Source organism: Megalobrama amblycephala, linkage group LG12 (assembly GCF_018812025.1).
Source record: "Megalobrama amblycephala isolate DHTTF-2021 linkage group LG12, ASM1881202v1, whole genome shotgun sequence".
Lineage (NCBI taxonomy): Eukaryota > Metazoa > Chordata > Actinopteri > Cypriniformes > Xenocyprididae > Megalobrama > Megalobrama amblycephala.
Genome location: NC_063055.1, coordinates 19,923,711 through 19,935,801, shown reverse-complemented (window position 1 = coordinate 19,935,801; position 12,091 = coordinate 19,923,711). Strand labels below are relative to the sequence as shown.

General features: G+C 38.5%; 1 protein-coding gene and 1 non-coding gene across 7 annotated transcripts in view; one reads left to right on the top strand and one right to left on the bottom strand.

Annotated features, from left to right (window-relative positions):
* Positions 1-1,585: 1,585 nt before the first annotated feature.
* cacna1fb (calcium channel, voltage-dependent, L type, alpha 1F subunit) overlaps positions 1,586-12,091 on the bottom strand; it is a 56,062-nt gene continuing 45,556 nt past the window's right edge. For 5 of the 6 annotated variants that reach the window (XM_048209489.1, XM_048209490.1, XM_048209491.1 and 2 more), the window contains 8 exons: positions 8,366-8,485; positions 6,587-6,846; positions 6,461-6,484; positions 6,231-6,353; positions 5,451-5,608; positions 5,224-5,336; positions 2,971-3,318; positions 1,586-2,288 (listed from right to left, as the gene is read on the bottom strand). In XM_048209489.1, the coding sequence (XP_048065446.1) occupies positions 2,022-2,288; positions 2,971-3,318; positions 5,224-5,336; positions 5,451-5,608; positions 6,231-6,353; positions 6,461-6,484; positions 6,587-6,846; positions 8,366-8,485 (1,413 nt within the window). In that variant the 3' untranslated portion in view covers positions 1,586-2,021. Of the gene's footprint in view, positions 2,289-2,970; positions 3,319-5,223; positions 5,337-5,450; positions 5,609-6,230; positions 6,354-6,460; positions 6,485-6,586; positions 6,847-8,106; positions 8,268-8,365; positions 8,486-12,091 lie in introns of those variants that run through there. The other variant, XR_007187420.1, reaches the window with a different exon arrangement.
* trnar-ccg lies at positions 7,182-7,254 on the top strand. Its single transcript has one exon. It is a non-coding gene; the product is annotated as a tRNA-Arg (tRNA).

Below are 12,091 nucleotides of genomic sequence, written 5' to 3'. Positions count from 1 at the left end.
TCCCATTGACATGCATTATACGACTGACAGACTGCAACGGTTGGAGTTAAAAATCATCATTTGTGTTCTACTGAAGAAACAAAGTCACCTACATCTTGGATGCCCTTGGGGTAAGCAGATAAACATCAAAATTTTCATTTTTGGGTGAACTATCCCTTTAAGGCCAAAGTATAGTTAAATGTTATGCGTACGCAAAGGTCAGCACCCACACATTGCGTAGGTCTCACTTGCGCATTTAATTTTTTTGCAGTAGTTAGTTTATCCACAAGGTGGCAACCGTGCCCTGTCAAAGAAAAACTGCATAAACAGAACAGAACGGTGCAATAATGCATGCAAGCTACAGTGAAAATGCAGGCCTATGTAAACGAGAGCTTGTGCAAAGAGGTTATTAAGTTCCCTCATTTGTACAACTCTATCATGAAAGAATACAAAGATAGGTTGTAAAGTCGTGACGAGATTGCTCAGAACTGCGCATGCGTCGAACGCTTGCGTATGTGTACGAGTCAAATAAATACTTTCCAAGGCTGTGCGTGTACACTAGCGTACGCGTAAAAAACGGAGTATACCCAGCCAGGGCTTTAGTGGTTTATGAACTGAAGTTTATTAATCCTACTCATAAATAGTTCTATGTATGTACTGTACCTTGCAAGGTTTGTTGATGTCTGTCTTAAACTTTTTCTACATTTCCATGATGGAATACGGAGAACATAGGCTACTTAATACTGGGCAATTTTTCCCCTTTGACCAAACAATTTGGGCACACGTCTAATAAAAACATACAGTATAAGGCAACCCAGGTAGGACTTGATCCCACAATTCCCAGCTATGCAAGCTGATGCCTTATCCTTATGGCATCCTTATAAAATCAGAAACAGTTTGCATTTCAAAATGGCTTTGTGAAAAGCGTTCCCACAAAATGCCAAGTTGGATTGCCATGCTTTTGGTTAACTGCAGTGGAAAGAGTGGAAACACTTCCTGTTTATATTGGTTTACCAACATCATTCAGAATTTAATAAACTCTCATTCAATCACACATAAATCTTTAGTTATTATTATGAAGTGGTTTTATTAATAATGTTCTGTATATTTACACTAACGTAGTAAACTTTTGGGAGCAAATGCTGGGAATTACATAGAAATGTGGTATGACAGATAAGTTCATATCTGCAATGTGTGGTCATTTTATTTTTAACAAATGTTCAGTAATTTCCATTTTTATTGAATGAGCCCCATGAATAGGGCACTTTGTCCTCCTATTGAATAGATCATTGTTGCTATGGCTTTTTTCAGGTATTGTGATCAGTAAAAGGAAACTGTTCACTGTCCTAAAAATCCTTGAAATTCCGGCCAGGCTCTGTACAACCCGAGACAAGTAGGATTTGTTGCTCCTAAACAGCGTTATTTTTGTTCCAAGATGATATTTTTATTTTAAAATTGAATTTCAAGTTGGAATTGGAGTAAACAACACCACTTAAAGACTCAACCTACATTCAAAGACGATCAAGCAATACTGGAGCCTATTATGGGCAACTGGAAAAAAATATGCACATACACACAAAATTCAAGACAAACCTGAAAAAAAAGATTATAAGTGTTGATGCAGATTATTTCAATTATTAAATTATTTATTTTAATAATTTAAATTACTGTGTTTATATATTTTAGGTAGGAGTATCCCTCTGTAAATGATGTTTAAAAATAGACAGACAGACATAAACAAGAATGATGGAGTAAAAACACATTTACATATATAAAACATGTTCAACATGATAATCTATTTATAAAAAGAGTCTTCTCAGAGATATGTATTTAAAGAATTTAAAACTGCCATGTAGACAGGGTAAACTGGAGCTGGTCTCTTTCACACACTGAGTATGAACCGCTCACAATATATTTGAGCAAAACCTCCTTTTTTTCACCAGAGTCTTTCTCTGACTCAGAGCAGCATGAAGAATGTGATTGGTCAGTCAAGATTCCGTTGCTCCACCCACTGATGTCCTGACTGGCTCTTTTTTTGTTATTCAGAAAGACGTAACACAAGTCATCTCATCAGCTAGCTCCTCTTCCTCGTGGCTCCTGATTGGCTCCTCGTCACTGTATGTGGGTCCCATGTCTGCGTGGTTCAGAAAGCCTTGGCTTTCCCCAGAGCCCCCACGGCTTAAAAGATCACTTGCAGCACTTTCCATCTCATCTATGGTCATGTGACAGGCATCTGCAATCTCACGCTTGGCAAAGGCTACAAATTTTGGGTCCTTGGCGTATAACCCCAAACCTTCAGAAATCAAGACCTGAGGATGAGAAAAAGAAAGATCTGAAGGGACTGAGAGTGATGGCATTGTACACGTCCAAATTACTGTTCAAAAGTTTGGGGTCTGTAAGATTTGTATAAAGAAATTAATACATTTATTCAGCAAGGATGCATTAAATTGATTGAAAGTAACATTTATAGTGTTAAAAAAGATTTCTATTTCTAATAAATGCTTTAATTTTCAGAGTCCTGAAATTACAGTATTACAGTTTCCACAAAAATATTAGGCAGCACAACTGTTTTCAACATTGATAATAATAAGAAATGTTTCTTGAGCACTAAATCAGCATATCAGAATAATTTCTGAAAAATGATGGGATATTACTCCATATTAACTGCTGAAAATTCAGCTTTGCCATCAAAGGAATACATAAAAAAATCATTTTATATATATTTTTAATTATATTATTAAATATATTACATTAAATTATTATATATTATTAATTATATAAAGATGATAGATAGATCAGATTATATTATATATGTATCACAGCAGCATTACTAATTGAAACATTCCCTTGATGCTCCTTTAATATTGTTTTAGTTGTAACATGTTATAATGTTACTGTAATATTGATGTAGTCGAGCTGTAATGGGTCTGTAATGTTATTTTGCTATTACTGTAATGTTGCTCTCATGCTCTAGAGTTTCTCCACTCATACCGCTTCCACCAGACTGTCAGCGCTGCCTCTCTTCTCGCTGTAGTGAGGACTGAGTTGGGTAGGGACTCTAAGGGTGGTGTAGGCTCTATACGGCTGTCCCCCTCCACCAGCAGAGGGTCCAGAGTACCATCCCGAATTGGGATGCCGAACCGACGCAGGCACTCCAACGGAACTAGCCTTTTTGTCCCAGATGCCCACACTACCAGCCCCTGTTGCTCCCTCCTCCTCTACCAAGATAAGGGGAGCGTAGAGGAGACGACCCCGTCGAGGGCCGGTGTTCGCCCAGGATGCCGTTGAACCTGTGGACGATCTTGCGCTGCTGCGACGAGAATCGTAACTGCCGTATCCCTGAGAACGAGAAAGAAACAAAGAAAGACTGAGTAACATAGGTTTTGTTCAAAAACCAAGTAATGTTGTAACTCAACAATTATTCAAGGGAGTCACTTCAGTAATAAAAAGCAGTTGACAATCAGGAAGTGTGTGAACATTTAGTTGTTTCTTCAACTAAAGGCATTTTTAGACCCTGTGGGCTTTTGGAAAATAAAATCTGGGTGAACATTTTCAGGCTTGTTTAATTTTTCTACTCAGACTACTTTCACAAGAAGTAAGTTATTTATTTTATTATCCAAGCTACTTCATTGAATAAAATATAAATAAAATTAATAAATAAAAATCCATGCGAGTACTAAAATTACATATTTTATGAAAATTACTGTATGTAATTGCAACACTGGAGAAGATATAAGAACAAAAAGAACAATATTTGGTAGTGTGTCACTGTACAAATTGTGAATAAAAAAGGAATGCAATAATTTACAAATCTCATAAACTTATATTTTATTCACAATAGAATATAGATAACATATCAAATGTTGAAAGTGAGACATTTTGAAATGTCATGCCAAATATTGGCTCATTTTGGATTTCATGAGAGCTACACATTCCAAAAAAGTTGGGACAGGTAGCAATAAGAGGCCGGAAAAGTTAAATGTACATATAAGGAACAGCTGGAGGACCAATTTGCAACTTATTAGGTCAATTGGCAACATGATTGGGTATAAAAAGAGCCTCTCAGAGTGGCAGTGTCTCTCAGAAGTCAAGATGGGCAGAGGATCACCAATTCCCCCAATGCTGCGGCGAAAAATAGTGGAGCAATATCAGAAAGGAGTTTTTCAGAGAAAAATTGCAAAGAGTTTGAAGTTATCATCATCTACAGTGCATAATATCATCCAAAGATTCAGAGAATTTGGAACAATCTCTGTGCGTAAGGGTCAAGGCCGGAAAACCATACTGGATGCCCGTGATCTTCGGGCCCTTAGACGCCACTGCATCACATACAGGAATGCTACTTTAATGGAAATCACAACACGGGCTCAGGAATACTTCCAGAAAACATTGTCGCTGAACACAATCCACCGTGCCATTCGCCGTTGCCGGCTAAAACTCTATAGGTCAAAAAAGAAGCCATATCTAAACATGATCCAGAAGCGCAGGCATTTTCTCTGGGCCAAGGCTCATTTAAAATGGACTGTGGCAAAATTTGAAGTTCTTTTTGGAAAACTGGGACGCCATGTCATCTGGACTAAAGAGGACAAGGACAACCCAAGTTGTGATCAGCGCTCAGTTCAGAAGCCTGCATCTCTGATGATATGGGGTTGCATGAGTGCGTGTGGCATGGGCAGCTTACACATCTGGAAAGGCACCATCAATGCTGAAAGGTATATCCAAGTTCTAGAACAACATATGCTCCCATCCAGACGTCGTCTCTTTCAGGGAAGACCTTGCATTTTCCAACATGACAATGCTAGACCACATACTGCATCAATTACAACATCATGGCTGCATAGAAGAAGGATCCGGGTACTGAAATGGCCAGCCTGCAGTCCAGATCTTTCACCCACAGAAAACATTTGGTGCATCATAAAGAGAAAGATGCGACAAAGAAGACCTAAGACAGTTGAGCAACTAGAAGCCTGTATTAGACAAGAATGGGACAACATTCCTATTCCTAAACTTGAGCAACTTGTCTCCTCAGTCCCCAGACGTTTACAGACTGTTATAAAAAGAAGAGGGGATGCCACACAGTGGTAAACATGGCCTTGTCCCAACTTTTTTGAGATGTGTTGATGCCATCAATGTTGTATTCTGAATAAAATACTGAAATTTGAAACTTCCACATCATTGCATTCTGATTTTATTCACAATTTGTCCAGTGTCCCAACTTTTTTGGAATCGGGTTTGTAGTAACATTACCTGTGAACGCACTCTGCAGGGTGGAGAGTTCTGATGATACGTTCCTGGGATGGGCAGATCATCGCTGCTACCTTGCCTTCTTAAACACTGTATATTAAATGAAGTCTTTCTCCCTGAGAAATGGACAAAAATAGAATTAAATATACAGATTAACTTTAGAAACAATCCCTTAATTACCTCCAAACAACATTATAATTAATAAATATGAAATAATTAGATCATTTTACCAGTAGGTGTTGCTGGCAGCAGGCGTCTTCGTGCTGTCCTCCTGCCTTCTTCATAACTGTTTCCATAATGATTACCGTAGATCGGGTGTCTCACAGAGTGGCCATCATACATGTCTCTATGTCCAGTGAACATTGTGCTGTCCTCTGGATAACCATGCCTGAGGATGAAAAACATGTTTTAAGGTACACTATGTAACTTTTGTCCCTCTAGTGGTTAGAAAACAAACTGCGTGTATTTTGCGGAAGAACATTGTTTTGGTTGTGCTTCAGCTCTGTGTGACTCTGGATGAATATGGTTATACTTCTCTTAAAACATTCACTACTAGGCTTAAGCAATATAACTAGTTTAGATGGAAAGGATCTCAAGATGACTAGCTGAAGACGTTACTGTAGCTATACCCATTATGTGTAATAGACACGGTATTTCCCTTAAAATAAATTCCAGCGCAGCCTTACAACAACCATAATGAAATGACCCTTAAAAGATAATGATTTACAATGAACTCTGTTCGAGAGCTACATATGGCAATTTATCTGTTCAATAAAATACTTTAATCACCTGTTGAGTAATAAAAATCTCGGCGTTGCTTTTAAAACATTTACAACAAACCATCCTGTCAGGTCTAAAATATAAACACTTAAAACAGGCTTACCATAGTGAATCAGGGTAAGACAAAAACATGTTTTGGAAGAAGGACTAAGGACATTTAAATTTTAAATTTAATTTTAAAAGAAAATATGAATGAATTAATTCAGGCACAGGTAAGACTTTATGAGTACCTTTCTCTAGAGATGACACTCTCGCTGTCCTCGTCTTTTCCATAGAAGCGCTGCTCTCCAGGGTACTCACCGCCTTCCTCTCTCCGAGACAGCGGAGAAGAGAACCTGTCTCTGGAGTCCCTCCTGAGGGAGAAAAGAGGAAACCAGCAGTCAGCAGGAGACTGAGATAACAGTAGACAGAACAGAGAAAGGTACTGGAAGGTGCTACAATCTATCTGCTAAAAGCTTACCTTGGGTATTTGTAGTATGATGGCCTATCAAAAAAAAATAGTATGTAAAAATACAAATACATTACATATTTAATATGAGGTATAATGTGTAATATGAATAAAAGCAATACAACCAGGTAGATTTACCTCTTGGGCAGCTGGTCAATCACACCATTCTTGTGTTGGTAATGAAGGGAGGAACGCGTGCTGTCCCTTCTCCTGAAGTTCTCATGCTCCAGAGCACCGTTCCCATTCTGTGTTTTTGCAACAGAGCTCCTACGTCCCAGTCCCCCATTCAAGATGCCATCTCCTGAGACAGGAACAGGAGCAACGCCGGGAGTAGTGGCCAAAGAGGAGCGCCGGCTTCTGCTTGAAGGCTCAGTGTGGCCCGCATAGCCATTTTCATTCTAAGAGTTGAGCAATGTGAGAGAAAAAACACCAGAGTGTTACATTAAAATAAAATACTTTTAAATGAAATCTAAACTTCTATTTAGATTGATCAAAAGTAACAGCAAAGACATTTATAATGATACAAAAGATTTGAACAAAGAATCCTTAAAACAAAAAAGTATCATAGTTTCCAAAAAGGCAGCACAACTGTTTGCAACACTGATAATAATCAGATATGTTTCTTGAGAACCAAATCAGCATATGTGAATGATTTCTGGAGGATCATGTGACATTGAAAACTATTTAAAGATTTGATTATTGCTGAAGCTAAACAAAAGTAGAGCTAAACAGAGGCCCAGTGGCCTAATGGATAAGGCATCAGCCTCCGGAGCTGGGGATTGTGGGTTCAAGTCCCATCTGGGTCGTAAGTTTTTTGTGTGGCTAACGATGCAAGGACTGACAACACTTAAAAAGTGTGCTGCAAAAATTATTGTGACTTTAACACAAATTACTCAACTTACCATACATGTGGTGCACTTTAACTAAAGAATGCAAACTATTAGCAATCATACACTCTTTGATTGATGTTAAAGGGTTAATTCACCCAAAAATGAAAATTCTGTCATTAATTACTCACCCTTGTGTCGTTCCAAACCCATAAGACTTTTGCTCATCTTCGAAAACACAAATGAAGATCTTTTTGTGAAATCTGAGAACTTTCTGTCCCTCCATAGATAGCTTTGACACTTTGACTCTTCGAAAAGTTCATTTCAATCAACCAAATTTCGATTCAATCGCTTTATATGATGAACAGATTGAATTTAGGCTTTTATTCACATATAAACATTGATCAGCAAATATAAACAGAAGCTCAACCAAACCTGCTTGACATGCTGCATAACACACGAGAATGAACCTCATTGGTTCTCACGTCAAGCATGTTTGAGCTTCCGTTTACCACAACTGATGTGTGAGTTGATGAATGTTTATATGTGAATAAAATTCTAAATTCAATCTGTTCATCATATAAAGTGATTGAGTCTTTTCAGAAAATTTAATCTAAAAGATCTTCATTTGTGTTATGAAGATGAACAAAAGTCTTACTGGTTTGAAACCACATGAGGGTGAGTAATTAATGACAGATTTTTTAGTTTTAGGTGAACTATCCCTTTAAGGCAATGCAATAGTTTATATATTTATTTCATTTTACCAAGCAAGCCACAACATCTACACCTACTGTACACTAAAAAATCTCAAGCCAAACCCCTATTCATTACCTGATATCAGCTCCTGTCAGAGTAAATCTGGTACTCAAATTACCATCCGTCTCAATAGACCAAGTGCCTCATTACTCTGAATAATGATCTGATCCTTCTGTCTCTATGACTCTGGTTATAATGGAATATTTTCCATTTAGTGAATCTACAAGATGAACTCACTGTGCAAAACAAATTCAGTTAACTGATTAAAAAACAGACTAATTCAATTTTCAGAAATGTGCTCCAAAAGAATCTTGATGGTTTAAGTGATGAGCACCTTATAATGAGCATCATCCTCCTCTTGCTCCTCCTCCAAACCATCCTCTTCCTCCTCCAGATCTTCGTTCAAGGCCAGTCTCATTTCTGGCCCTAGGTCCTGCAGAGTTCGCAGCCCTGCCTGACACAGATGCACACGGAAAGAGAGAGGTACCACAGTATATATGCAGCTCACCATTCAGCTGAGTTATACAAGACATACAATCAGGCCCCAGACACCAAAATTACCCCCCCCAAAAAAACTGAACCGCTAAATGGTGGCCCAGCAGCTTAACAGATAACGTTTTAATCATATTTGGCATGATTTAAAATGGGCTCTAAAAAGAAAGGCTGCTTTAAAAATGACAGGGGCCTAGTGGCCTAAATGATAAGGAATCGGCCTCTTGAGCTGGGAATTGTAGGTTGTAGTCTAATTTGGGTCACAAACCTTACATTTGTGTTGCCAAACCTACAATCCCACAGATTCAAGTTAAAACTGTAGAAAAGCTATCAGCCACTTAGATAGAAAATAACATCTGTTAGAATGATGAAACTGAAGTGAGTCCTGCTTGATGAATTTGCTAAGATCACATGAAAGGATATCCTACTGCTCAAAATATGTGTGTTTGTGTGTGTGTGTGTGGGGGCAAACAATTGGGGGGTGGGGGGTTAAGCAAACAATTGAAAATAACAATATGTTAACATTTTAGTAAGGATGCTATACAAACATACTAGTTTTATATCATTTGAAACTGCTACGGCAGAGGGGCATTTATTTGGGCATTAATTTGTGTTATTTTAACGTTATATTTAGCTTTTACCTAAAACCTACACTGTTCAGACGGTAATAGACAAATGTAGACATATCCACATTCAAGCAATTCATACAATGGGCTTAAAGGTGCCCTAGAACTTTTCTTTAAAAGATGTAATATAAGTCTAAGGTGTCTCCTGAATGTGTCTGTGAAGTTTCAGCTCAAAATACCCCATAGATTTTTTTTAATTCATTTTTTTAACTGTTGGGGCATAATTAGAAATGAGCTGATGTGTGGCCCTTTAAGTCTCGTGCTCCACGCCCCAAGAGCTCGCGCTTGCCTTAAACAACATAAAAAAAGTTCAAACAGCTAATATAACCCTCAAAATGGATCTTTACAAAGTGTTCGTCATGCAGCATGTCTAATTGCCTAAGTACAGTGTTTATTTTGATGTTTACATTGATTCTGAATGAGTTTGAGGCTATGCTCCGTGGCTAACGGCTAATGCTACACTGTTGGAGAGATTTATAAAGAATGAAGTTGTGTTTATGAATTATACAGACTGCAAGTGTTTAAAAATGAAAATAGCGACGGCTCTTGTCTCCGTGAATACAGTATGAAACGATGGTAACTTTAACCACATTTAACAGTACATTAGCAACATGCTAACGAAACATTTAGAAAGACAATTTACAAATATCACTAAAAATATCATGTTATCATGAATCATGTCAGTTATTATTGCTCCATCTGCCATTTTTAGGGCCCGAGCACCGATGGTGTGAGGACTCTATTGGAATTGCTCCGTTTATTATTTGCTATTGTCCTTGCTTGCTTACCTAGTCTGATGATTCAGCTGTGCACATCCAGACGTTCTGCCCTTGTCTAATGCCTTTCATAATGTTGGGAACATGGGCTGGCATATGCAAATATTGGGGGCGTACACCCCGACTGTTACGTAACAGACGGTGTTATGTTGAGATTCGCCTGTTCTTCGGAGGTCTTTTAAACAAATGAGATTTATATAAGAAGGAGGAAACAATGGAGTTTGAGACTCACTATATGTCATTTCCATGTACTGAACTCTTGTTATTTAACTATGCCAAGGTAAATTCAATTTTTGAATCTAGGGCACCTTTAAACAGCTCGCCCTTTTACAGCGGATTTTGATCACAAACAACTCACAGCCATCACCTAAATATTTTTGTTTACAATAATAAATCCTAAATTTCGGCATGAGTAACTTACTTTCTGTGCCATCAGTATCTCCAAGTGGTGCTCACTGCAGAGCCAAATGACGTCCAGCTCGGCCTCTCTGGACGTCATGGGTTGAGCTTGACCTAGTCCAGCTCCACCTCTGTGGATCTAATGGGCGCAGGGATAGAGTTATGGGTATGGTTAGGGCGTGGTTGGACACCACCCATTACGCCCAAGTTACATTCAGAGAGTGGGAGCTGGAAGTCCAGAGAGGGGGAGCTGGACTTCACACTCAACCCATGGCTCTGCAGTGACCAGCCTCTCAGTCATGCACTCACTAAAGCTCCTAGGATCTCCCGTCCATGGCTCATTTTGAGTCAGACTTGTGAATTCAGTGAATTGTTAACTCGAGACTCGCTCTGACCAGATAATTTGAATCTGTGAGTTGTCTAGAACAGATGCAATCGGATCAATTCACAAATGAATCGTTCATTGTGATTTGGGAACTGATTAAACAGGTTAATTCAAAAGAATCAGCTTGTTCATGAATCTGACACCACTACTGCGTCTCAGAGCAGGTGGCGATTTCTTCAGTTCAAAAAAACGAGGAATGATTTTTTAAATTGTAGTGGAGTAAAAAGTACAATATTATACCTACTCTGGAATGTAGTGAAGTAAAAGTTTCCCAAAATAAAAATACTCTGATACAGTACAGATACTTGAAAAATGTACTTAAGTACTCTACAGTAATGAAGTAAAAATAATTCATTACTGTCCACCACTGGAGACTACATGGCTGTGGGTTTGAGTCCCACCTAGGTCGCAAACCTAGAAATTAGAAAAGCTAATATCAACCTATCAAAGATAACCTGTGTTGAGGCTGTGAACATAAATGAGGCTGTGATAATTAAATTTAATTTAATTTAAAGCTCAAGTAGGGCTGGAAGAGAAAATCACTATACTCAGTCCTTCCAGGATTTCTCTGGACTTTTTTTCTGATTTTTACAGACTAAAATGACTGATTTTGCGGCAACTTTTCTCAAAATTTTTACAGCATTTCTTGTTATTTTGCAGTGAAAATATACAACATTCTTTTTAACATTGTTATTACTTTTCTGACCTCTAGAACCATTGCAGGGCTCCGGACTTTTCCACCAAGGCAGTTTGAGTGCTGGTTCAGAGCCAGAGCCTAGTTTCAAATCAGTTCTTTGTCTTTTGACACCCATAGCACCAGCTCTGAACCAGGAAAAATGGTTCGTAAGTAGCACCAAAACATCGCTGGTCTAGAAGTAAGAACCGCTTGCGTTGGGGGCTGGGGGTGGGGTTACCGTGACCAACAAGATACTTGTGACCACCATATGTGAAATAGCTGTGTGTTTGGATGCCGATGTAGGTTCGCAAAGCCATGAGCATCAATAGTAATGCAACGTCCACTATTGCGATGAATGTAAATGCTTGTGATCGAGATCGACCCTGAATACTGTTGTTTTCATTGTTTATACTTAGCATTACTTACCGAGACTGCATTGTTAATGCTGAAAGAAGGCCCAGTGGCCTAAAGGATAAAGCATCAGCCTCCAGAGCTGGAGATTGTGAGTTCAAGTCCCACCTGGGTCATGAGCAATAACTCTTTGTCCAGGATTAAATGCGTGCAGAAAATTTTTTACTCTAAAATTGGAAGATTGTTGAAAAGCAACCTGGGCCACCTTATCACAGATCAAATGGTATGTAAGAATAATGCATGCAGCAAATGCATGCAGCATAAACACAGAACCCACACATGATCAACCTGCCAG